At 34.3% G+C, this 26174-nt stretch overlaps 1 protein-coding gene across 1 annotated transcript; it reads right to left on the bottom strand.

Annotated features, from left to right (window-relative positions):
- Window positions 1-26174, bottom strand: LOC148938614 (uncharacterized). The gene is made up of 4 exons (XM_089107663.1): window positions 26095-26174; window positions 22321-22589; window positions 21099-21235; window positions 1-383 (listed from the first exon to the last, which is right to left on the bottom strand). The coding sequence occupies exons 1-4, from the start codon at window positions 26172-26174 to the stop codon at window positions 378-380; spliced, it is 492 nt and encodes a 163-aa protein (XP_088963789.1). The 3' UTR covers window positions 1-377.

The following is a 26174-nucleotide window of genomic DNA, read 5'->3' on the forward strand; positions in this document are numbered from 1 at the left end:
CATTGCCGTATGTAAGTTCTATAAAACTACTAACTTCGTGAACGCCGTATGAGCCAGTTTTAATCACAAGAGTGACAGCTCTAGTTTCAACAGCATAAATGAAGTCTCAAAAAGACCGATCACCAATGAATTTTTAGCAAAAAGCTTAGTAGAAAATACTGGTTTTCTGGGAAACCAGACTTTTTTTTTACTCTTTCTTCTCCAGGTTGACTCCTATTTCTTCTATTTTAAGTAGATCTCAGCTAACTTCTTCTTTCCTTGTGTTGGCAGTCATCCCTGAGCAGTAGTTTTATCTTTTTTTGGCAATATGACATTTTATCCTTTGGCATGTGTATTTTATGATGTATCGTCACCAAATGATGATAGTGCGAACAGTGTCACCTCTGTAAATAAATCATTCAATAACAAAGTTTTTTCAACGAAAAGTCTAAAGCAATATTAAAACATATCAAGGTCATAATTGAACCTAAAACCAGCTTACCACTGTGGAAGACACCGATGCAATTACCATGATAAGAAATAAGTTCTCTTACAACGAGAAATTACACTGTGAGAAGAGTAAAATTTAAATGGACAAAAATTATAGCCAACGTATTGTCGCAATCCTACAGCCTTCATAGTTTTTAAGTGTCATCTTCGAGTTATTCAGACAATGTGCTTTATTCTTGAAAAAAATTCTCGCGGAAAGTTAGAAAACTTTATTTTGTTATCCCTTAAAAATCAGCAAAATATGAGGTACATTTTTCTGCTTTGAGCATGAAAATATTAAAGGCAATATCTCGAAATATTCTGAATAAACCCCACACTTCTGTATCGAGATTTCAAGGCCTTTAAATGCTTTGGTCCCCTCTCCCCTCCCCTCTGCTCCGCAGATAGAAAATATCCTGTGAGTAATCTCGAGCTTAACATAGTGCGAAACTTGTTTACAAACTCGTCCAATATACTTTATCAGACTCGAATTCTGTTAAGCTTTTTGTTGCGAAACAGTCTGTTGATTTCAAATTCGTTGATCTTATGAATCATTATTGTTTAAAAGAAATATGATAAAATATAATATAATATTATTTAATTTTCTACCATTTTTTTGTTATGATACTAAAAGGAGGTAGCTGAGTGCATTCAAAATATTTTAGTAAAAATATAAAAAAAAAATTGACAAAAAACGATAAATGGAAAAAATCTGAAATGCTGTTTATTTTAGGTGGACAAAAAAAGCCAGTTAGAAGAAACGAGTGGTCACAAGGAAGTAAGTGCATGGGAATGAGTATTACATGGAGGGAAGTAGAGCATCTCCCAGTTTCCGGTGGGGTAGGCAAAGTGGTCGAAATGGAATTCAGCATCCAAATTCATCTTCCCGCACTGACCAAAGAATCAACAATGTAAATGATGATACAGGTTTGAGTCTCATAAGGCAGAAAAAAGTCAGTTTTCGTCTGAAAAGGAAAAATACAGCACCAATCCTAACATACAGTTTGGCTACAGAGAGCTTGAGAATATACTGCAAAATTTTTAACCATCGAATATAATAAAATCGTTAAACAGTGAAAAAAATCAATTTGAAATGCTGTTAACAAAAGAGATGAATTTCAATTGGTATTATTTAATAATAAGTCTGCTGGCGAAATCGTGCAATTCGGATGTGCCAGAGCTGGATCAATCTTTGTTTTCGGACCTACTAGTAATGGTAAAAAGATCAGGTATCCTTGCAAAGCTACCTTCACAGATTGCTGCCTTTAGTACAGGAAAGAAGATTTCAAATGAAAAAGTTGTACAGCTTAACAAGAATCTAGTTTCTTTCTTTCAGACACTCATGGATAAGTCTTCAACTTCAGCTTGTGACTCAGTACCAGAGAAGTACTTTGAGGCAATAGTAAAAATGGAATAACTTTTGTCTGTAAACAGGTATGAGGTTCCGCAGGATATTTATGCTGATTTAACTGTTCTTCAATTAAGACTTGATGACGCCCGAAAAAATTTTGTTGGCGAGAACGATGACAATACTAGAAGAAAACTGCGTCGAATGGCTTGTGCTGAAAATTTGTCACATGCTCAGCCACCAAATGATTTCAGGGAATTAAATATAGTGCCAACATTTAAGGACGTGAATTATGAACAAGAACCGTTTGTTCGGCCAGCACTTGTGAATTGTCCGTATGAAAGCATTGATGATTACCTGGATTTTCAATTTAGATTATTTAGGGAAGATCTTGTTTCCCCTCTTAGATCCGGTATACAAGAGTCTAGAAATTTGATAGAAGATAAAAAAAAAAACTGTTGCAAAATTGATAATATACGAATTTATCGCAATGTTAAGTTTGTTGATTAAGACATAGTAAGCGGCAGTTATATTATTGCTTTTTCAAAAGAGGGTCTTGCTCGAGTTATATGGGAGAATTCAAAAAGACTGATGCATGGGTCGCTGCTGTGCTTGAGTAAGGATGATTTTAGGACAGGTATTTTTGCAACAGTGGCAAAGAGAGACGCAAAAGCACTCTCAGAAAAGGGAACAATTCACGTGAAAATTGAAGAAACTGAAAATTCTGAAGGTTACACAAACGGAAGCTTTATAATGGCGGAATCATCAGTATATTTTGAAGCATACCGTAGTATTCTTTATGTTTTGCAAGAGTACAGAGAGAAGAACTTTCCCTTGAAGGAATTTGTACTGGGACAAGTAACAGATAGTCATCTTCCTGATTACTTGTCTGTAGCAAGGGAACAATAGATCGACACAACTTACAATTTAAGTGCTCTTGTCCAACCTACCTATTATCGTCAGTCTGCTAATATTCTGCAGTTGGATAGAGTAATGACTCCAGGTGATTTAAATTTGGATAAGAATCAGTTCGAAGCCTTCAAATTGGCACTAACTGAAAAAGTAAGCTATTATCCATGGACCACCAGGCACTGGAAAAACGTTTATCGGATTGAAAGTAGTTCAAACTCTACTCGCAAATCATCATATTTGGAGAATCAATTAAGTGTCTCACCCGGATAGAAGTCCAATTTTGATTGTTTGCTATACAAATCATGCTCTTGATCAATTCTTAGAAGGTATATTAAGTTTCACTACAGATGTTGTTCGTATCGGGGGCATGTCTAAATCTGAAGTAATCAAGGCTTGTAATCTAAGTGAACTAAGAAGAAAGTCTAAGGCCCGCTTGAATACAGCTATTGACCGCCGTTTTCTTTATGAAACCAGTATGGGCAGGTGAGGTTTCATTTTATGATAAAATAAATAAACAGTTTAAGTTAAAAAAAAAAATCTCGGTAGAGGTGTTCTTTGTTGCATTTCCGAGGAAATCACAAGAGCATTTGTCCCGTTCTAAGATATATTCTCTATGCGTATATATTTATCACAATATATATAATTAGCAGTATGATCTTTCCCTATCTCACCCATTATAAAAACCCGGACCGAGGTGCGAGTGCTCCATAGAACATATAAACATAAGCGACATTTGATCTTTTCACGGGTAGACAAGTCAGATCTCTCTTGAACGCGAAACTTGGCCTCGCGTTCATGAATTATTGGATTCATGAATACATCCACATGAATAAGTGTCTTCCACTAATGCAAGAATAAGTGGGAAGGGCTTTTTGTTCGCACCGAGAATGAAGAGCCAGAAATAATATGTGGTAAACTTACTGCCTAATTATAAAAACTGTGATATTTATATTGCAAAAATATCTCGTGAAGAATGTACGCTTTGTTTATTTAATGCTGGGTTCTGTAAAATAGGGGAGGGGAGGTAATATTCCCTGTTAAATCTTTGATAATCTGACTTCTTTGTAAGGAAACATGTTAATACTTTTTTTTTCAAATAAACTAAAAAAAAAACATTCTTTGACTCACACACGAAACTATCTATTTCTATGTTCAAATTTTTTTTCAGATAGCCTACTTACTTTCTTCTTGCAATAAATTTAGTATTTATTACTGTTATTATTTATGAATATTATCTTTTAATCCATTGTTTATTTTTTATGTGTCAAATAAGATTGTCACTCGCGTTATTGTTTAGATAAGATCAGATTTTATTCATTATTAACACACATACAATAATATACTCTGCTAGTCCCCCCAAAGGCTCCTTGGCGTGTAATTAGGGAAATATATACGGATCACAAATTCAGAGAACAATAGCCGAATACTTACTGAGATAAAAAAAAAGAAGAAAAAAAAAACAGTACAAAAAAACAAAAAAAACATCAAGAATAAATAAAGCATAACATAATTCATTTCTCTGCATTTTATTCTCAAATCAAAAAGGTGATCTTCATACCCTTCGACAATCCACTGGTCACAATCAGAAACGAAAAACAATTAAATGAAAAACTATTGCCAACCTTTCAAAACACAAAGTACGCCACGAGAAAGGCCGCGCATGAGTCAAGAAAAAAAACACATACACTTATACTCACAGTCACATAAAGAAGAGCAAAAAGGAGAAGAAAAGAAAATATTAAAAAATTAAAACTATAAAGTAAAATTTATTCAGGAAAAATAAAAAAATTATTCGGGCAAAAGTAAGGAAAATTAATCCCATGAAAACAAAAAAAAAAATGCTAGTCTTTTGAAGGTGCCAAACGAGTGGCATTCTCGAGCCGAATCGGGAAGAGTGTTCCATGTCAAATGACACGCAACAAAATGATTAAAATCGGATCTTATTGTGGGTGTATACGGAATTTGGATATTTAGAGAACTATGAAGCTCTAGGTTTCTTCTCTAGGGGGGCTTGTACCCCTTGCAAGAGGCTTAATTTTGATGTCTGTTTATTATTTTTTTCCTAGAACTTCCCTAGAGTTGTCTGAAAACATTCAATGGGGTCTCAGCCCAGTCTATTCTTTCTCTATTCCGGTTATTCTCTTTCTATACTGATGATTCAGCCATTATAAAGCTTCCGTTTCTGTAACTTTCAGAATTTTCAGTTTCTTCAATTTTCACGTGAATTGTTCCCTTTTCTGAGAGTGCTTTTGCGTCTCTCTTTGCCACTGTTGCAAAAACACCTGTCCTAAAATCATCCTTACTCAAGCACAGCAGCGACCCATGCATCAGTCTTTTTGAATTCTCCCATATAACTCGAGCAAGACCCTCTTTTGAAAAAGCAATAACATAACTGCCGCTTACTATGTCGTAATCAACAAACTTAACATTCCGATAAACTCGTATATTATCAATTTTGCAATAGTTTTTCTTTCTATCTTTTATCAAATTTCTATACTCTTGTATACCGGATCTAAGGGGGGAGACAAAATCTTCCCTAAGTAATCTAAATTGAAAATCCAGGTAATCATCAATGCTTTTATACGGACAATGAACAAGTGCTGGCCGAACAAACGGTTCTTGTTCATAATTCACATCCTTAAATGTTGGCACTATATTTAATTCCCTGAAATCATAAGATGGCTGAGCATGTAACAATTTTTCAGCATAAGCCATTCGAAGCAGTTTTCTTCTAGTATTGTCATCATTCTCGCCAACAAAATTTTGTTGGGTGTCATCAAGTCTTAATTAAAGAACAGTTAAATCAGCATAAATATCCTGCGGAACCTCATAGCTGTTTACAGACAAAAGTGATTCCATTTTTACTATTGCCTCAAAGTACTTCTCTGGTACTGAGTCACAAGCTGAAGTTAAGGACTTATCCATGAGTGTCTGAAAGAAAGAAACTAGATTCTTGTTAAGCTGTACAACTTTTTCATTTGAAATCTTCTTCCCTGTACTAAAGACAGCAATCTGTGAAGGTAGCTTTGCAAGGAAACCTGATCTTTTTACCATTACTAGTAGGTCCAAAAACAAAGATTGATACAGCTCTGGTACATCCGAATTGCACAATTTCGCCAGCAGACTTATTATTAAATAATACCAATTAAAATTCATCTCTTTTGTTAACACCATTTCAAATTGATTTTTTTTCACTGTTTAACGATTTTATTATAATCGATGGTTCAAAAATTTTCAGCATATTCTCAAGCTCTCTGTAGCCAAACTATGTTAGGATTGGTGCTGTATTTTTCCTTTTCAGACGAAAACTGACTTTTTTCTGCCTTATGAGACTCAAACCTGTATCATCATTTACATTGTTGATTCTTTGGTCAGTGCGGGAAGATGAATTTGGATGCTTAATTCCATTTCGGCCACTTTGCCTACCCAGGTGTCGTCTCCATGTAATATATAGTGTGTGTTGTCTGTTTGTGTGTGTCGTCTCTGTGTGTGTGTCGACTCTATGTGTTTGTCGTCTCTGTGTGTGTGTCGTCTCTGTGTGTGTGTCATCTCTGATTATGTGTAGTTTCTATGTTTTTGTCCTCTCTGTGTGTATTTCGTTCCTGTGTGTTTATCATCTCTGCGAGTGTTTCTGCTCTATGCGTTTGTCGTCTCTGTGCGTGTGTCGTCTCTGTGTGTGTGTCGTCTCTATGTGTGTGTCGTCTCTTTGTGTGTGTTTCGTCTCTGTGCGTGTGTCCTCTCTCTGTGTGTGTCGTCTCTGTGTGTTTGTGTCGTCTCTATATGTGTGTCGTCTCTGTGTGTGAGACGATCTATGTGTGTGTCGTCTCTATTTGTGTTTCGTCTGTGTGTGTGTGTCTTCTCTGTGTTTGTGTGGTCTCTGTGTGTGTGTCGTGTGTGTTTGTGTTTCGTCTCCTTGTGTGTATCGTCTGTAATTTTGTTTCGTCTGTGTGTTTGATTGATCTTTGTGTGTTTGTCCTATCTGTGCGTGTGTCGTCTCTGTATTTGTGTCGTCTCTGTCTGTTTGTCGTCTCTTTGTTTGTGTCGTCTTTGTTTGTGTGTCATCTCTGTGCGTGAGTCGTCTCCATGTGTGTGTCGTCTCTGTGTGTGTGACGTCTCTTTGCGTGCGTCGTCTCTTTGTTTCTGTCGTCATTGTGTGTGTTTCGTCTCTGTGCGTGTGTTGTATCTATGTGTGTGTCGTCTCTGTGTGTGTGTCGTCTCTGCGTGTGTGTTATCTCTATGTGTGTGTCATCTCTGAGTTAGTGTCGTCTCTGTGTGTGTGTCGTCTCTGTGTATGTGTCGTCTCTGTGTGTGTGTCGTCTCTCTGTGTTTGTTGTTTCTGTGTATGTGTCGTCTTTGTGCGTGTGTCGTCTGTGCGTTTGTGTCGTCTCTTTGTTTCTGTCGTCTCTGTGCGTGTGTCGTCTCTATGTGTGTGTGTCGTGTGTGTGTGTGTGTCGTCTCTATGTTTGTGTCGTCTCTTTGTGTCTGTCGTCTCTATGTTTGTGTCGTCTCGGTGTGTCTCACACACAGACCCCATCTCTCAACCGACTTTGGATGCAAAAGAACCCAGATTCACCTGAAATTTTATAAGACACATAGGTGAAGTTGAGGAAACTTTCTTTTGGAAATTATAAACCATGGCCTCTTAGGGACAATACAATACCAACCTTCAATATTTCATAAGCTCGAAAATCCCCAAACTAGGAAATTTTGAACCTGGTAGTTCCTGGCTCGTAAAGGTCAGTGGCCTAATATTTTTTAGGCAAACTTTCCTTGCTTGCCCATCGAACAAAACTGAAAGCGAATCTCATCACTTTTGATTTTTAAATCCACGGCAAGCTACCACAGAAACAGCCAGTCTCACAAGGTCTCACAATACGGATCAATCTAAAACTTTTCAAATCCCAATTTCTGTTTACCACAAAGTCTACCTGACATTTAAACGAAGTTGTCGAAATTTAAAATTTTTGTTTCTGTTATAATTATAAAGCAAGGGTTGGAAATGTAAAGCCAAATGATAATCTGGAATTTTGTATTACCTCAATGTTTATCCAGATGGACCTTACATGATATATATCAAGTTTTTCAAGGTTTATCAAGATTTTTCAGATTTATCAAGTTTTTCTTTTGTTTTTATAAGTTTTCGAATAATTTCCCGAATATTTCACTTTTTTTAGTCTCAATAAATTTGCCATTTGTTTTCAATTTATTTGACGGTAAGAACAATTTTGTTTGTGAAAAATTTTTTCTTAGGCTTAAAGGCACATCAGAAATCAATAATATGTACTTAGCAAGAGCATCGTAACCCCTCTGCTGTGTTGTTAACATGCTGTAAGATTTTTGCTTGAAAGTCAATCTTCAGGACCGAGATGAAAAAAAAATTCTTTGATCTCAGATGCTTATCAGTAACTGATAATAGATACATCAATCAGTAAAAGTTGGAACCCCATAGTCCCCAAAGCTGACTATTATTTATCAGCAGATTGTTAGTCCGGGACATAAAGTCTATCAGCGCTGATACTGTAAAACTTGAGAATGGTGATTAGATGAAAAATTTATAACATGGTGGATCATCTTCTTCTTTTTTTTCGTCCATGTCATTCCAGGTCTGATTTTCAATTTAATGAATTAAGGAATGATAGCAAAACTGAGCATCTGAGACAAAAAAATTTAATTGAGGTTCAACTTCAGCACAATAATACCCATCAGATGGGGGTGTTGACTCAACTAAATTGACAGCCCCCTAGAATTACAAGTATCCACGTACCTCTTTTTTAAAATAGATTACGTTGAAGCCGAAAGTATTCTTAACATGACAAAAAAAGTAAATAATGAAGTAATGATGTTAAAAACATGAACATTTCAAAGCTTCAATTACGAAAGTTTTCAACTTGGTATAACTTCTACCCCAAGCGATACAGCCACACATTCCATTTTTATAAACCAAGTTCTAAACCCAAAGTGTAAATATAATTTTTTTCGCAGTTTTCTTAGCCCCCTGGCCAAAATATTTATTTTGAACGACAACAACAAAAATAAATCTTTTAAATAATCATTTTACAGATCAGCTAATTAGTTTGGTAATGTTCCAGCTAGAGCAGAGCAGTCCATCTGAAAATATTTCGTGGTTTGTAGAAACAGATTTTGGTTTATATATTACAAGTTGAAGGGGACACGGTCCCACTTTGGCCCTTTTATAACACATAACTGGAATCTTTTAACGATTCTTTTTTAATTATTCTGTAATGTTTTTGGATTTTTTCTTAAAAGTGGGGTGGTGCGGGGGTGTAGAAGATTAAAGAACCTAGTGTCCTACAGACATACAGACGGAAAATTCATGCACAAATCAGCTTCAAAAGGTGCAAAATCCCTGGCTTTTTGCTAAAACTGGGGTTTTTGGAAGGGGATAGAGCGTTCCTGGATCTACTTTATGTCTATTATGTCTACTTTTTGTAAGTTTTATTGTTGTTGTTTTTGTGTTTTGTTCCACTGCTTTATTTAAATTAAATCCGTTTTTCTCTCTTAAATTTGTTTTATACATCCTGTTGATAACTACTACTACTAGCAATAGTTTTTTGTTTTTTTTATAAGTTCAACATACCCCTAAGCATGCTCTGAAAGTTTCAGCCTAATCTTGATATATCTAAGCTAATCTTGATATACAGCTGATACGGCCATTTGACATCTTACATACATACAGTGTGTTTCAACTTTAATTTAACATACCCCCCCCCACATATTATCTGAAGATGTCTTCTTAATACCGTTAGTCCTAATAGTTATATTAGTAGTAGTAGAAGTAGTAGAGGTAGCATGCATACAGTACCTTTTTGGCTGGCTCAACATACCCCTTAGAATGTGATGAAAGTTTCGAACGACCACTCTATGCTGGTCCTTAGGTATAACTGTTACGGACTTAGAGTAACCAGCGTCCGCATTGTGTATTTCAATTTATTTCATTATCCTCCTCAAAATTACCTGAAAGTTTTACAATAATACCCTTAGCTTCAGTAGTACTAGTGGTAATCGTCGTAGCAGCATTTGTAGCCGTAGCAGTCGAATTATTTGCAGTAGTAGTAGCAGTGTTAGTAGTATAAAAATTTTACATTTTGCCTAGTTCAACATAGCCCTTAACAAGTAACGAAGCTTTCAACTTAATACCCTAGACCATTCCTGCGATATTGCTGATATGCCCTTTCAAAAGCCTGTTTGTGCAATGTGTTTTTATTTAGTTCAATATCTCTCTAAATATTCCCTGAAAGTTTCAACTTCCTACCGTTAGCCTCAGTAGTAGTAGTCGTAGAAATAATATAATAGCAGCCAAAGTAGCAGCAGAAATAGTTGTAGCAGTATGCACAGAGTGTCTTTTGGTTAATTCAAAGTCCCTCTCAACACGTCCTGAGTTTCAACTTAATGCTCTAAGCCAATGGTTCCCAAAGTTGACTGGGCTCTGGCCCATCTAACGAAAATTTCCAATTTTGGAACCCACCTTTTTACTGTCTTAGAGAAAAGAGGTAGTAAATATTATACTCTACAACTAGATGAGTCTACCAACGTGCCTGAGTCAAGGCCTATTTCAACTGCTTGATTTTGTGTGTTAAATATGGCAGATGAGTCAAGGCCTATTTCAACTGCTTGATTTTGTGCGTTAAATATGGCAGAACGATGTGCATGAAGAAAAAATTCAAATGAATTTACTGAAAAAGATGTGCATTGTCAGTTTAATATACATATTTTGATATTTATTAGTAGTGTGTATGTGCACAGTTTCAAACTTACATGAAAACTTACATTGAATTGCGCAATATGTTATGAAGGACAAGTTTCTTTTTATACAGATTGAATAGTTCATTTGTTCTATCAATATCTATAGTTTACAATCATTTACATTGATAGAGATATGGAATCTTCTAAGCGACTTCTGGTGAGTAAAATTTTCTTATATCGTACATGAAAAATTAAAATAGAATTTGCATATTAGTTTCGGCAGATTTAATCCGGATATGAAGGGTCACCCCTTCCTCAATATCATGCTCTTTACGCTAAAGCTGTTAACACTTTCAAAAAAGCTTCCTATTCTAATTAAAAAATCCCTGTTTTTTTTTCTTAAAATTTCGGTAAATATTCAAAACAGGGCCAGTCAGTTTTCTCGCTATCTGATTAAGTTTAGCATGTTTACAAAAATTTGTTGGTTAAATGGCTTTCTCAAAATTGAGTTATGAATTAACTTTCGAACTATGCCTGAGTACAGTCCAAGGGCCGCACTCAACGTAACAAACAAAAATATAAAAGAAAAATTATACTAAAATGCAGAATTTAAGACTATTTTTTAGCTTTTAAAACAACCCTAAGCATTAAAACTTCAACGACGTCAAACAGTTCGTGGTAATGAATTGTAAGTAAGGAGCGCCTGTCCTCAAAAGTAACCGAAATTCTAAAAAAACAGAATTTTTGATACCAACAGATATATAAAAAAAAGAGTCAACTTTTTATGCTGATTTCAAATACATAAATTTCATTAGGTTTAGTCTTACCTATCAGAGGTTACGAGGCTGAGAATATTTTCCTGATTTTTGAAAAAAAAGGGATAGACACCCCTTAAAAGTCAAGTGATCTTAATAAAATCATCGCTTCTCCCGTTTTTTAGAATTAGTAATATTGCACAGATAAAAACCACATTTTTTTATTTTGCTAAGTTCCTTTGCTGCTTTTCTAAAACTGAATCTAGAACTTTTTTTAAAGAATGTATGCAAAATAAAAAACCCTGTTGATGTTTTAGTGAAAAATCAAGATAATTTTTTATCCGAATTAAATGTTTTTTCTCATAATTTATATAGAGCTGCGCACGAAGCTTAATGTATTTTATTTGATATAATTTTTGAATGAAGTGTTAATTTGTGAACTGTTAATTTATTATCTATTGAATGAAGTGTTAATTTGTGTGGTAATTTTGATTGAAGGCCTTTGCGTATTTGTTGTTGTATAGTTTAAGATAATTTTATGGCCTGTTGATTAGCGGTTATTATTTTTATTTATTTCTTTTTTTACTCTTCGTATTCGGAGGAAATAAAAAGTTTGAATTGAATTGAATTGAATTGAAAAATCACACCATCAGATTTAGCGTATCAGGGAGTCCAAATGATAAGGTTTCAAGCTCCTATCTGTAAAAATGTGGAATTTTCTATTTTTTGCCATGCAGAAGAAAGATCACGGATGCGTGTTTATTTCATCACGACTGACATGCAAAAATTAGCGGCGCAATATAACTAAATTAACATGCATATATTTAGGGTAATGAGATACAGAAACTTTCTGGGTGTTACAATTTTATAGCTTTTTATGAACGACGTTTGAAACACAAGGATGGTCTGGGGAGCTATTTACCTAAGCTTTAATTCTTAAATCGTTTGTAAATTTTTAAAAGCTTTTCCTTTCAAAATAAAAATTGTTTAATAATTTATTAAATCGACTTCTTATATTCTTGAAGTGAATAATACTAACCTCCTCGATAGATTTTTTTTTTTTTTTTTTTTTTTTTTTTTTTTAATGTATTTTATAGCTATTACCAAAGCGATTTATAGTAGTGAAAGTGGTTAGTATCTATGGGACTAAAAATTATAGGCCCCAGTATGTTTTTTAAGTACATTTGCTTAAAATTCTATTCAAACAAAACGTTTGAGGCAGTTCAGTTGGAATCCCTGATTTTCTGTTCAGTTGGAGCTTGTTCAATTGGAACTCCTAGTAAATATACGTGGTGTGTCAAGAAACTTGAACCTTTCACAATACAAAAATTTGAAAAGGTTTTTGCAATATCTAATAACTTAACTCATTGGCATGACTTTACTCTAAAAACAACCCTTTGGTAGGTCATACCTGCTTTGCGGTTACAGCTACTAAGTAGACTTAACTGTTACCTTTTCAGCACTCACTGAGGAACTTTACGACCCTGGGCCCTGATACAGGGGTGAAGCTTTCTTTTATATTTGATTATCAACGTTGAAAAAGTCAATCGCCTACCAACAACTGGGCCATACCGATCATCTGGACCTTAGAAACGCAAGTTAAGGAAATAACCACGTCTAATACTTTTCCTGTAAATAGATCTAAAGTAGTTCTAAAATAGTTCTGATTTTCTTTTAATCTATGAATTTTGTCAAAATGGATTGATTGATTCAATTCAATAAGTTGCAAACATCAAAGAAGGGAAAGAAAAAATAGAATGAGAAACAGGCTAATTTGCTTTTTAGGGAGATATTCAATTTCTTTTCTGTATTTCCTTTTAATTTTCAAATGACATTAGTTCTTTGTATAATTATCCTGTTTCATTATTATGTGTAGGTCTATGTAGTTTGTCAGAATGGAGAAGTCCCTAAAAAAGTGGAAAAATTGCTTCGTAGTTCTTCTTACAGTTGAAGGTTTTGCTTTGAATATGGAGGAAAGCCAGGGGTGATAATTAGAGAAAACTGGGGGGGGGGGAAATTTCCCCTAGGTTTCGAAAAAGAAAATTTTGTGCGTTTTTATTGGAACAAAAAAAAAAAAAAAAATATTTCGACATTATGTTGTTTTTGTATGATTCTTTAGTAAAAACTTAAAAATTCTTTGTCCCAAAAATTTCGTTAATGAATGTCATTGTGGAGATCAAGATTGTTTTTAAATCAAACAGTTCATGCTAACGAACTGTAAGTAAGTAAGGAGCGACCCGGCTCAATGGTAACCGTAACTCTAGAAAACGAGTTTTTGTTACCAATAGATACATCAAAAGAATCAGATTTCAATGCTGAATTCAAATATATAACTTTTATCAAATTTACTTCTATCCATCAAAAGTTACGCGCCTGAGAAAATTTGACTGAGTTTTGAAAAAAGGGGGAAAGACCCCCTAAAAGTTCTAGAACCTTAATGAAAATCACACCATCATATTGTATTTTATAGCAATTACCAAAACGTTAATTCACATGGAAAATAAAGTCTTTTTTTTTACCATTTCAAGCCTGAGAAGAAAAAACGACAGAAGAAAATAAGAATAGTGGAACTAAAAACACCGACTGACATCTGGGATAGTGTACCACTAAGCATGGAGGAGGAGATGCATCTCATAGAGCAAACAGCTTCAGTCGAAAGATGGTATAGTTTCATGAAGAGCTGGGACCATCAAGCACAGTGCTATGAGCTAGACTCATATTATGCATTTTCATTTTAAATGTTATTACAGATCGGAGTAAAATCATTATCAATATACCTCATTCTTTCATTCTAACTTAACTTGTAGGAATAGGACTTCATTCAAACAATTAAATCAGTTTTATTCTATGTATAATAGTGTACAAAAAGACTATTATTTTCCCTCATTCTTCTTCTCCTGACCTGGTGCTAATGTCTCCATCTCACTCGGACTCAGTTTTCGTCTCAATATGCGATAGTAATTAAGTCCGCGCCACCGCCATATCTCATAATAGCCATCATGTGTAATACGGTGGTCATCGTCCAACATAGGCTCCCGATCTAAACATGAAAATTAAAAGGCTTAAAATATATGGAATGAACAAAAATTATTACTTCACGATCGATCTAATATAAATATAGATAATGTATTAAAAAGACCGTCAAAAAATTTTTTTTTTCAGGATTCTGTTGATGAGAATGTAGATAACATATGCTTATCATTCCCATTGAGTGAAGAAGAAGAATTGGCACTCTGCAATTTAAAACCACTGATATACCAACAAATTCAACCATTAAGGTGTCATAGGAAAATACACGACAAAAATATCCCTTTACACATTTACAATGACTCGAGTGACACAAGAAAAAGGATAAGAAAACTTGTAAAAACACAGAAAAAGGACAGACATTATTTAAATTTTTGTATTGTGTATCCTGTGTGCGTGAAACATTACTCTTAGCTAAAATAATTAGAAAATTGCGATAAAAATGCTAGCGATAATATTGTTACAGCTGTTTAAAGTGAAATTTGACTCGTATATGCTTGGGGTATTAAGCATTTGAACTGCAGAATAATGATAAGAAGAGCCTTAATTTCCACGATATATCGTATAAAACACTTTGAAAATGGGTGATGTATGTTCAGTTCCTTCTTACAATTTGGACGATGAAGTGGAACACGAATAGACGAATTTATTTCGCTAAACTTGGTGAGCCAAAAACACCTTTTCACACATTTCTTGTTAATTTTTTTTATTTCTTGACTATCCCCCCCCCAAAAAAACACTTTTCAGTCATTTCTTGTTAAATGTTTTTATTTCTTAACTATTTTTAAATTGACAACACATCGAAGTATATTTTAAATTGACAACACCGTCCAAAAATCACTTGTGTATTATACAGTACACAATCAAACCATCTCCCCCCCCCAAAACACTTTTCAGTCGGCCTGCCTAGAGTCTTAGGCATGCTGATCAAGAATTCAAAAAGAGGCACACAAGGCACATCCGCCTATGGTCTTAAGAAGAATTTAAAATTGACATAGGACCATAAATTTGCTTGAAATAAGAGGCAAACAATCGTTTAAAGCCATTTTTGATCTTTCAAATAGTACCTATTCGTTGCCTAAGCTTAGCCCCAGATTCTGAAAAAATTTGAATTTTTTCACAAATTTTTGAAATTTTTGGGTCACTTGCCTGAGACTCTGGGCGGGTGGGCACCCCTGAATATTGTACCGAATTCCTCTCTCAATTTAGCACTTGTTCACGGATGCCCAGCGTATCCAATCAATTTTCCAATAGTATCTATTCATTGTCTCAGCTCAGTTTAGCAATCTGAGCCAATTTCCACTTTTTCAAGTTTAGGGTCACTTGCCTGAGACTCTGGGCAGGTGAGGTGGGCACCTCCAACAATATTTTTCTTTTCCATTTTCACATGGGGTCCCAATCTACCCGCGCGGGGGTAAATAGTTACCCCCGCCCTCCTCCCTCAGAAAGTTCAGAAAAACACAATACTCTTATCTGTAGTGAAACATTTTTCTAGTCGTAAACTAATTTTTTAAACTAAATAGTTATCCCCGCCCTCCCCCCTCAGAAAGTTCAGAAAAACACAATAGCCTTATCTGTAGTGAAGGATTTTTTCTACTCGTATCTTTCCCGAATATTTAACACATACAATTTTTCCACACCATCCAACAAAACCCAGTTCCTCCTAGCATTTTTAAGTAAATAATCATGTATAAGTTAGTTTTTTCGAAAATAAAACTCAATTTTCTTGACTGATCAAGTATTTTTAATAAATCAGATGTGTCTTAACAATGTGTATTCTTATTAATCAAAAGAATTGTATTTTAAATTATTTCGTTTAACTTAATCCATCAGAAGTTATGAGAAAATTAAGAATTTTTGAAGTAGAAATTCAGACGTCGCATAAATTGTTTCCACGGCGCATTTCAATCTGACTTCAGAGAGACGTAATTAGTTATAGGCTAATGAAATATAGGGGTTAGAAAGTTCCACCAACTATGTATGTGGTGATAACATAAACTCCGTACACCCATTGTGCATGGCTCGGAAGTTATGCAAATGAAGTTATGTTAATCAAAATATGATGAGAATATAATACTTTAGTAACAAAATTATGGAACTATAAAAAAAAAGAATTATAGAAAGCAGACTGTCCAGAACGCATTATATTGAATAACTAACTTAAAACAACTCTATACATTAGATAATTAATTGAAACATATCTGCATAGTATTCTATCTCACTGAGACTAAGCTAATTATCTCTGAATGCAGACATAGAAATCGGTTTTACTCAGATCAAGAACATGAGTATAGTCACTATAAGAGAGAGACAAGTAGCATAAGAATTATTTTCTTGTTTTGGAATGCTTTAGCATAACGATATCACTCGATATTTCATCGCGTCATTTAATTGACTAAAGCGTTTCACGTCTCTAGCATTAAACAGAAGGCTATGTCTGTCCTTTTTCGGTGTTTTTACAAGTTTTCTTATCCTTTTTCTTGTGTCACTCGAGTCATTGTAAATGTGTAAATGGATATTTTTGTCGTGTATTTTCCTATGACACCTTAATGGTTGAATTTGTTGGTATATCAGTGTTTTAGATTGCATAGTGCCAATTCTTCTTCTTCACTCAATGGGAATGATAAGCATATGTTATCTACATTCTCATCAACAGAATCCTGAAAAAAAAATTTTTTTGACGGTCTTTTTAATAAATTATCTATATTTATATTAGATCGATCGTGAAGTAATAATTTTTGTTCATTCCATATATTTTAAGCCTTTTAATTTTCATGTTTAGATCGGGAGCCTAGGTTGGACGATGACCACCGTATTACACATGATGGCTATTATGAGATATGGCGGTGGCGCGGACTTAATTACTATCGCATATTGAGACGAAAACTGAGTCCGAGTGAGATGGAGACATTAGCACCAGGTCAGGAGAAGAAGAATGAGGGAAAATAATAGTCTTTTTGTACACTATTATACATAGAATAAAACTGATTTAATTGTTTGAATGAAGTCCTATTCCTACAAGTTAAGTTAGAATGAAAGAATGAGGTATATTGATAATGATTTTACTCCGATCTGTAATAACATTTAAAATGAAAATGCATAATATGAGTCTAGCTCATAGCACTGTGCTTGATGGTCCCAGCTCTTCATGAAACTATACCATCTTTTGACTGAAGCTGTTTGATCTATGAGATGCATCTCCTCCTCCATGCTTAGTGGTACACTATCCCAGATGTCAGTCGGTGTTTTTAGTTCCACTATTCTTATTTTCTTCTGTCGTTTTTTGTTATAAGGCTTGAAATTGTAAAAAAAAATACTTTATTTTCCATGTGAATTAACGTTTTGGTAATTGCTATAAAATACAATATGATGGTGTGATTTTCATTAAGGTTCTAGAACTTTTAGGGGGTCTTTCCCCCTTTTTTCAAAACTCAGTCAAATTTTCTCAGGCGCGTAACTTTTGATGGATAGAAGTAAACTTGATAAAAGTTATATATTTGAATTCAGCATTGAAATCTGATTCTTTTGATGTATCTATTGGTAACAAAAACTTGTTTTCTAGAGTTACGGTTACCATTGAGCCGGGTCGCTCCTTACTTACTTACAGTTCGTTAGCATGAACTGTTTGATTTAAAAACAATCTTGATCTCCACAATGACATTCATTAACGAAATTTTTGGGACAAAGAATTTTTAAGTTTTTACTAAAGAATTATACAAAAACAACATATTGTCGAAATCTTTTTTTTTTTATTTGTTCCAATAAAAACGCACAAAATTTTCTTTTTCAAAACCTAGGGGAAATTCCCCCCCCCCGTTTTCTCTAATTATCACCCCTGGCTTTCCTCCATATTCAAAGCAAAACCTTCAACTGTAAGAAGAACTACGAAGCAATTTTTCCACTTTTTTAGGGACTTCTCCATTCTGACAAACTACATAGACCTACACATAATAATGAAACAGGATAATTATACAAAGAACTAATGTCATTTGAAAATTAAAAGGAAATACAGAAAAGAAATTGAATATCTCCCTAAAAAGCAAATTAGCCTGTTTCTCATTCTATTTTTTCTTTCCCTTCTTTGATGTTTGCAACTTATTAAATTGAATCAATCAATCCATTTTGACAAAATTCATAGATTAAAAGAAAATCAGAACTATTTTAGAACTACTTTAGATCTATTTACAGGAAAAGTATTAGACGTGGTTATTTCCTTAACTTGCATTTCTAAGGTCCAGATGATCGGTATGGCCCAGTTGTTGGTAGGCGATTGACTTTTTCAACGTTGATAATCAAATATAAAAGAAAGCTTCACCCCTGTATCAGGGCCCAGAGTTGTAAAGTTCCTCAGTGAGTGCTGAAAAGGTAACAGTTAAGTCTACTTAGTAGCTGTAACGGCAAAGCAGGTATGACCTACCAAAGGGTTGTTTTTAGAGTAAAGTCATACCAATGAGTTAAGTTATTAGATATCGCAAAAACCTTTTCAAATTTTTGTATTGTGAAAGGTTCAAGTTTCTTGACACACCACGTATATTTACTAGGAGTTCCAATTGAACAAGCTCCAACTGAACAGAAAATCAGGGATTCCAACTGAACTGCCTCAAACGTTTTGTTTGAGTAGAATTTTAAGCAAATGTACTTAAAAAACATACTGGGGCCTATAATTTTTAGTCCCATAGATACTTACCACTTTCACTACTATAAATCGCTTTGGTAATAGCTATAAAATACATTAAAAAAAAAAAAAAAAAAAAAAAAAAAATCTATCGAGGAGGTTAGTATTATTCACTTCAAGCATATAAGAAGTCGATTTACTAAATTATTAAACAAATTTCTTTTGAAAGGAAAAGCTTTTAAAAATTTACAAACGATTTAAGAATTAAAGCTTAGGTAAATAGCTCCCCAGACCATCCTTGTGTTTCAAACGTCGTTCATAAAAAGCTATAAAATTGTAACACCCAGAAAGTTTCTGTATCTCATTACCCTAAATATATGCATGTTAATTTAGTTATATTGCGCCGCTAATTTTTGCATGTCAGTCGTGATGAAATAAAAACACGCATCCGTGATCTTTCTTCTGCGTGGCAAAAAATAGAAAATTCCAAATTTTTACAGATAGGAACATGAAACCTTATCATTTGGGCTCCCTGATACGCTAAATCTGATGGTGTGATTTTTATTAAGATAACTTGACTTTTAAGGGGCGTCTATCCCTTTTTTTTTCAAAAATCAGGAAAATTTTCTCAGCCTCGTAACCTCTGATAGGTAAGACTAAACCTAATGAAATTTATGTATTTGAAATCAGCATAAAAAGTTGACTCTTTTTTTATATATCTGTTGGTATAAAAAATTCTATTTTTTTAGAATTTCGGTTACTTTTGAGGACAGGCGCTCCTTACTTACAATTCATTACCACGAACTGTTTGACGTCGTTGAAGTTTTAATGCTTAGGGTTATTTTAAAAGCTAAAAAATAGTCTTAAATTCTGCATTTTAGTATAATTTTTCTTTTATATTTTTGGTTGTTACGTTGAGTGCGGCCCTTGGACTGTACTCAGGCATAGTTCGTAAGTTAATTCATAACTCAATTTTGAGAAAGCCATTTAACCAACAAATTTTTGTAAACATGCTAAACTTAATCAGATAGCGAGAAAACTGACTGGCCCTGTTTACCAAAATTTGAAGAAAAAAAACAGGGACTTTTTATTTAGAATAGTAAGCTTTTTTGAAAGTGCTAACAGCTTTAGCGTAAAGAGCAAGATATTGAGGAAGGGGCGACCCTTCCTATCCGGATTAAATCTGCCGAAACTAATATGCAAATTCTATTTTAATTTTTCATGTACGATATAAGGAAATTTTACTCACCAGAAGTCGCTTAGAAGATTCCATATCTCTATCAATGTAAATGATTGTAAACTATAGATATTGATAGAACAAATGAACTATTCAATCTGTATAAAAAGAAACTTGTCCTTCATAACATATTGCGCAATTCAATGTAAGTTTTCATGTAAGTTTGAAACTGTGCACATACACACTACTTTTATTCCCTAAAATCTTCATTAATTTTTGAATTCTTAAAGGTATAAAAATGAAAACGTTTAAAATAATATTTTCGGTAATGTACAAATTATATTCTGGCTTTTAGAAAGCATAGGGGTTTAGAACCCTACTCATATTAATTTCTGCTTCTTTTGAGTTTGACTCTTTTATTTATTTTAATTTCTGTTTGTTTTGGGTTTCATTTATTTATTGATAGTGATTTGTAGTAGTTGTAAGCTTGGTAGATTATTTGATTCTATTTTTGTTCATTGTTGTTTTAATGGAGTTCTTTACTTTTTGTGAGAAACGTATTTTGTGGAAAAAGTTTTTTTTTAATTAATTTCTGTTCGTTTTACATTGACATAGTCTTTTTACGGGGAAAAAGGCTTAGCCTCATCTAAAGTTAAACAACCATCTCTTCCATAAAAACCTAAAATACCCCCTGGGCGTAACTTAAAAGCCTTGCTCCTTATCTCTGGGGTTTGTTTTAACCCCAAAAGCCTTGTTATATGATATTTAGACTATTTTGAATATAATCGCTATCTCAAAATTTCTATTAGATACATTTGGAGACAATACGACGTTTGTGTGCGGAGAGGGGATAGCTACCCTCCGATCACTTTCTCTTAGAAAAAGCATTTGAGCGTCTGACTACCAAGCAAATGAGCCCCCTCCGAAGTTTATATGAACACGGGCTGAACCTCCCCCACCCCCCGAAATTTTTGTCTGACTCGTATAAACATAATAAAAGTGCATATAAAAAATTGATACACTTATTGAATTTTCTTATTTTAACCCCCCCCCCCACCCTGAACAAAAATCCAAGATGCGCCCATGCAATACCTTTGTCAGTTCAAGTTGGTCTTTGTCCATGGTGACAATAACAGGGGCTTTCTGTTTTCTCATTCTATTAGGCTTGGCAATTGCTCCATTAATTCGCCTTTTCAGTTCGTCTACTAATTGGGATAACCCTTCACAACCTATAAATTTAAAATTATAATAATTGTAAACTTGACAATTCAACAGACACATCTGTAAAATAATGAACTCGGTGTTTTCTTTTGGAGAGGGACTACATTTCATAAAAGGGGAGGGGGAAAATTCTGTAAAAAAATAATGAATTCAAACTCAGCTCACAATTGCCACATAAGGAAAAGTATATTTAAAAATTCCCTAATGCATAATATAAGCTGAAAGCCGTTTTTGCTGTGTCTGAAATAGTTGTAATACAAAGCTTATCTATTCTTTCGAGGTGTTTGGGCGACACTGGAGCCAGGTAACTTATCCCATGCGATTGATGACATCCAAAAAAAAAAGTCTGTTGATGATTTATCTAATATCTGTTATTAATTGGTAAAACCTAATTATGACAAATTTTGTGAAAATAGTTTTCTTTTTCTTTTTAAATTAAAGTAACCACCAATGGACGAATTAACTTTCTATTTATGTGTTGTCATGGGAATGTTCAGACATTGACTTGTTTGAGGTTAGCGAGTGAGCAAGTCAAATCTTAAAAATAAACATATTTCTTAGAAAAAGACCTGAAACCTCAAATAGGTACTGGAACACTAAAGTAAACATTCACTATATCTGGAAATCATTACTTGGCATTTTGTCATATTCCAGAAAAAAATTATTAGTAAACTCGCCTGCTTTCACTTGAATTATGTCTTAATAAAAATTATTTTAATGCAAAAAAATCATCATAAAAACTGTAAAGAAAGTCCCTAAACAAAATACTACGATTTTCGGAAGCAATAATGGAATTAAGTCTCGGAAAATATCCCTGAAAACTATGCCAAAAAGTTCCAAACCTTTAATCTACAAATTCTTTAGCTAAATCTCTCATTAAAAAATCCCATTTATCAGTTAAATAATGCAAAAAACGGCTTTGAACAGAAGCACCTATTTGAGAAATAAAAATAGCTAGGTGGTTGCCAAACAATGGAACCATAGCGAGAAACATTTCTGTCAATATTTTCTCTTTTTAAAATCCCAGCTGCCATAGTTTACGCCATGCGGATTTTCACTAGAATAGTAATTTGAAACCCTACGGAAAACTCACCCTTTCCAACTTTGAGTCCGCTTATACGCCAATTAATGTCGTTAACATCCTTAGCAAAATTCCTTTCCGCATAGTAGAGCTTCTTCACCTTCTCCACGTCTCTGTATACTTGTCTTGTGACAATACCGTATCTCCCACTGATCGAAGTGATCGGTGTTTTGCATCTTGGACAAGCACTAAGCCCAATCTCCTCCTTGCTTGCTTTGTTCATCCAGTAATCCGTGCCATCAACCTCAATTGCATGCTTACAATCGGGCAGAAAAATAAACCTAAAACAAGGAAGTAAGAAAAAATCGTCGAAAGTTCTAGCTTGAATTGTTATCCTCTTGATGTTGTTTCTTTTTTCACTTAGCTTTGCAAATAAATTAACCAGTTTCCATCATGAGCTCATCAGAGTAAAACGGAATCTATCAGACTTTTGATTTCTTTCCAGATTTGAATAAAAATCTCTGTATTTGGTCATTTGACTGAAAAAACTGAATTTAGTGATTTACTTCCTCCTTTCTTTTTATAATATTTCTACCCAATATAGACAATTTAGCGATATTTCACCGTTCATTGATACTCCCAGTTATTTTTAATTTTATTATCAAACATTTCAACAATTCATGTAAAGCTACTAAAAAGTAGTTTCTTAGAAAACATAGTATTTTGCAGCGTACATGAAGTAACAAACTATAAAAGCTCCAAAACATAAAAGCAAATATTTGGAATGCCAAAGGCAAAGGGTTACCTTTTTTCAGACTAGCAAGTTAGTTGTAGAAAAATTTTAAATAGGGAGTTCAAGATCACAGTAGAACTAGGTTACACCCAAAACGATCAAACAGTTCGTGGTAACGAACTGTAGGTAAGAAGCGACCCGGCTCAATGGTAACCGAAAGTCTAGAAGACGGAATTTTGATACCAATAGATGCATCAAAAGAATCATATTTTGAATTTCATTTCAAATATATAAGTTTCATCAAGTTTAATATTACCCATCAAAAGTTACGCGCCTGAGAAAATTTGGCTTATTTTCGAAAAAAGGGGAAAATACCCTCTAAAAGTTATAGAACCTTAATGAAAATCACACCATCATATTCAGCGTATCAGAGAACCCTACTGTAGAGGTTTCAAGCTCCTATCTACAAAAATGTGGAATATTCCATTTTTTGCCAGAAGAAAGATCACGGATGCGTGTTTATTTGTTTGTTTGTTGTTTTTTTTCCCAGGGGTAATCGTAATGACCCAGTGGTCCTAAAATATCGTGAGAGGGCTCATTCGAACGGAAATTAAAAGTGCTAGTGCCCTTTTTAAGTGACCAAAAAATTGGAGGGCAACTTGGCCCCCTCCCACGCTAATTTTTTTCCCGAAGTCACCCGATCGAAATTTTGAGATAGCCATTTTGTTTAGCATAGTCAAAAACCTGATTAATATGTCTTTGAGGATGACTTAATCCCCCACTGTTCCCGGGGGAAGGGCTGCAAGCTATAAACTTTGCCCATTGTTTACATATAGTGTTGGTTATTGGCATGTATACAGGCGTTTTCAGGAGGATTTTTTTTTCTAGTGAGGGGTCAGGGTTAGAGTAGGGGTTACGGTGGAGGAACTTTCCATTGTGGATATTATCATGGGGGAAGGAACATTTCTATGAAGGGGGCGCCAGATTTCCCAGCATTATTTAAAAAACGATCAGAAATTAAATAAAAAAAAAACAATTTTTTTTCAACTGAAAGTAAGAAGCAACATTAAAACTTAAAACGAACAGAAATTATTACGTATATGAGGGGGTTCGCCCTCTAGTCAATACCTCGCTCTTTACGCTACAGTTTTTTTAGTACTTTCAAAAGAGCCATCTATTCTAATTAACCGGCCTTTGTGATTCAGGGGTTTGTGATTCGGACAACATTCGAACTTTAGCGTAAAGAGCGAGGTATTGAATAGGGAGCCCACTCCCTAATATATGTAATAAAAACATACGAATATAGAAATTCGTTACATAAGTTAATTTGTAAGTTACGTCAAAACAAAATTTCGAGAAAGCCATTTAGTCAAATAAAGGAAAATTAATATGCGAATTTCGTTTCAATTATTCATGTAAGATGAGCCAAAATCAAAGCTGCATTAATTCAAAAACGTTCAGAAATTAAATAAAGAAAAAAATTTTTTTTAACTGACAGTTAGGAGCGACATTAAAAATTAACGAACAGAAATTATTCCGTATATGAAAGGGGCTTTCCCCTTCTCAACGCCTCGCTCTTTACGCTAAAGTTTGACACTGTCTCACAACTTTATTTTTTAAAACAATAAAAACTTTAGCGTAAAGAGCGAGGTGTTGAGGAGGGGAAAACCCCTTTCATATACGGAATAATAACGTTCAGGGGACAAAAAACAGTCTGAGCACTTCATGGAGTAGATACAGGAAGAAGTGCAACATTCGAAATGGGAAGATGTCACGTGTTATACGCAACTTCAACACTCACGTAGGGCAAACGACAACAGGTTAGTTAGAATCTCCCAATTAATTCATTTAAAGATCGCTTAAGTGAGAGAGAGGATATGTGAGAATAATAGGTAAAAGACCCCCATGCCCGAACGAAAATAATGGTTCTTCGTGTCAAAAAAAAAATTCTCAGCACCTTCTCAATCACGATAATAAGGAGCCCCGACATGCAAAAATAATATCAGGTAATGAAGCTAAACACCTTATTGGCAAATTAGAGTTCCAGGAGCTGTGCTACTAATAATAGTTTTCACCTAAAGATCTTACGCTACTACTGGCAACATTAAACTTACTAGAGTACAGAGGGTAGAGTAGAGATGGGTAAGACAGGAAAAACATGACAAATTATCATTTAGTGAAATATCCAATGCAAAGCAGCATTTTTCTTTTAGGTTATTATCAGATTTGCAGTAAAGCTTTCGAAGACCATGTGAGGTGCAGGGTTTCTTTATTTTTAGCTGCTCGAACTCTGACTGCTCTATGCGGCAGCATCGACTTCCTGCTCTTTAACATTTCAAGCCAGCACCCAGAAACTTAAATTACAACCAAAATGAACTAGAAATACTACTTTCCTGGTCATATCTAAGAAGTCCACTGCTTAAACTTAGTACCCCTTTATTCTATGATCAATCGACACATTTTCTCAGATACTTTGAGTCATAAGTTTTCTTCTTTCTTAGAAATATTCATTCCATACTAGCGCAGTGCTTTAATTATGACAGTGTTGACTATTGTAGGATGAAAGAAATTACGATTTATAAAATCTAATTCTGGTGAAGTTAATTCAATTGACTTTACAGACCGCTTTCACTGTCCCTGCAAGTTGAATTTAGTCAATGCAATTTACTTTACAGGCCGTTTTCATTGTCCCTGCAAGTTGAATTTAGTTTAAATATGTTACTGAACTCCTTCAGTATTAGAGATAATTAAATTATTTAATTGCAGTTGTCCTTTTTATGTTTGTATCTGTTCATTTAATCACCCTATAAACTTGTTATTGTTCAATGTTCAACGAGTTTATTCACAAAAAAAATTTAGTAAATCTCACATAATTAAGAACATCGCAATCCAAAGCTTATCCTGCTCACCTTATCATTCCTTGTTGCTTTAAAGTTTTTTTATTAGTCAATAGATATTTATGTATTTTCATGAATCCTACTCAACTGCTAAACTGCGACTCAACTACTTAGGCACTACCGTTTAACAATACCACTTTCGATTACTATTATGGGTGGAGTCGCAAAAATGAAACGAGGCTCAGGCCACGAAGGCCCATTCCTTCCATAACTCACCACTTTGGATTCTGAGCATCGAACTCCAGTGGTCCTTTTTTATTCTGATTCACCGTATTCCACGCTGATTTTGAATTCAT

The sequence above is a fragment of the Artemia sp. Qi Xiang Cuo genome, unplaced genomic scaffold, assembly GCF_049724085.1.
Source record: "Artemia sp. Qi Xiang Cuo unplaced genomic scaffold, ASM4972408v1 HiC_scaffold_3083, whole genome shotgun sequence".
Classification (NCBI taxonomy): domain Eukaryota; kingdom Metazoa; phylum Arthropoda; class Branchiopoda; order Anostraca; family Artemiidae; genus Artemia; species Artemia sp. Qi Xiang Cuo.

Coding starts and splice junctions, on each gene's coding strand:
- LOC148938614 (XM_089107663.1), bottom strand. CDS start 26,174: ATGAATTCAAAATCAGCGTGGAATACGGTGAATCAGAATAAAAAAGGA. Junction 22,590..26,094: donor GATGCTCAGAATCCAAAGTG/GTGAGTTATGGA, acceptor TCCTTGTTTTAG/GTTTATTTTTCTGCCCGATT. Junction 21,236..22,320: donor CGGACTCAAAGTTGGAAAGG/GTGAGTTTTCCG, acceptor TTAAATTTATAG/GTTGTGAAGGGTTATCCCAA.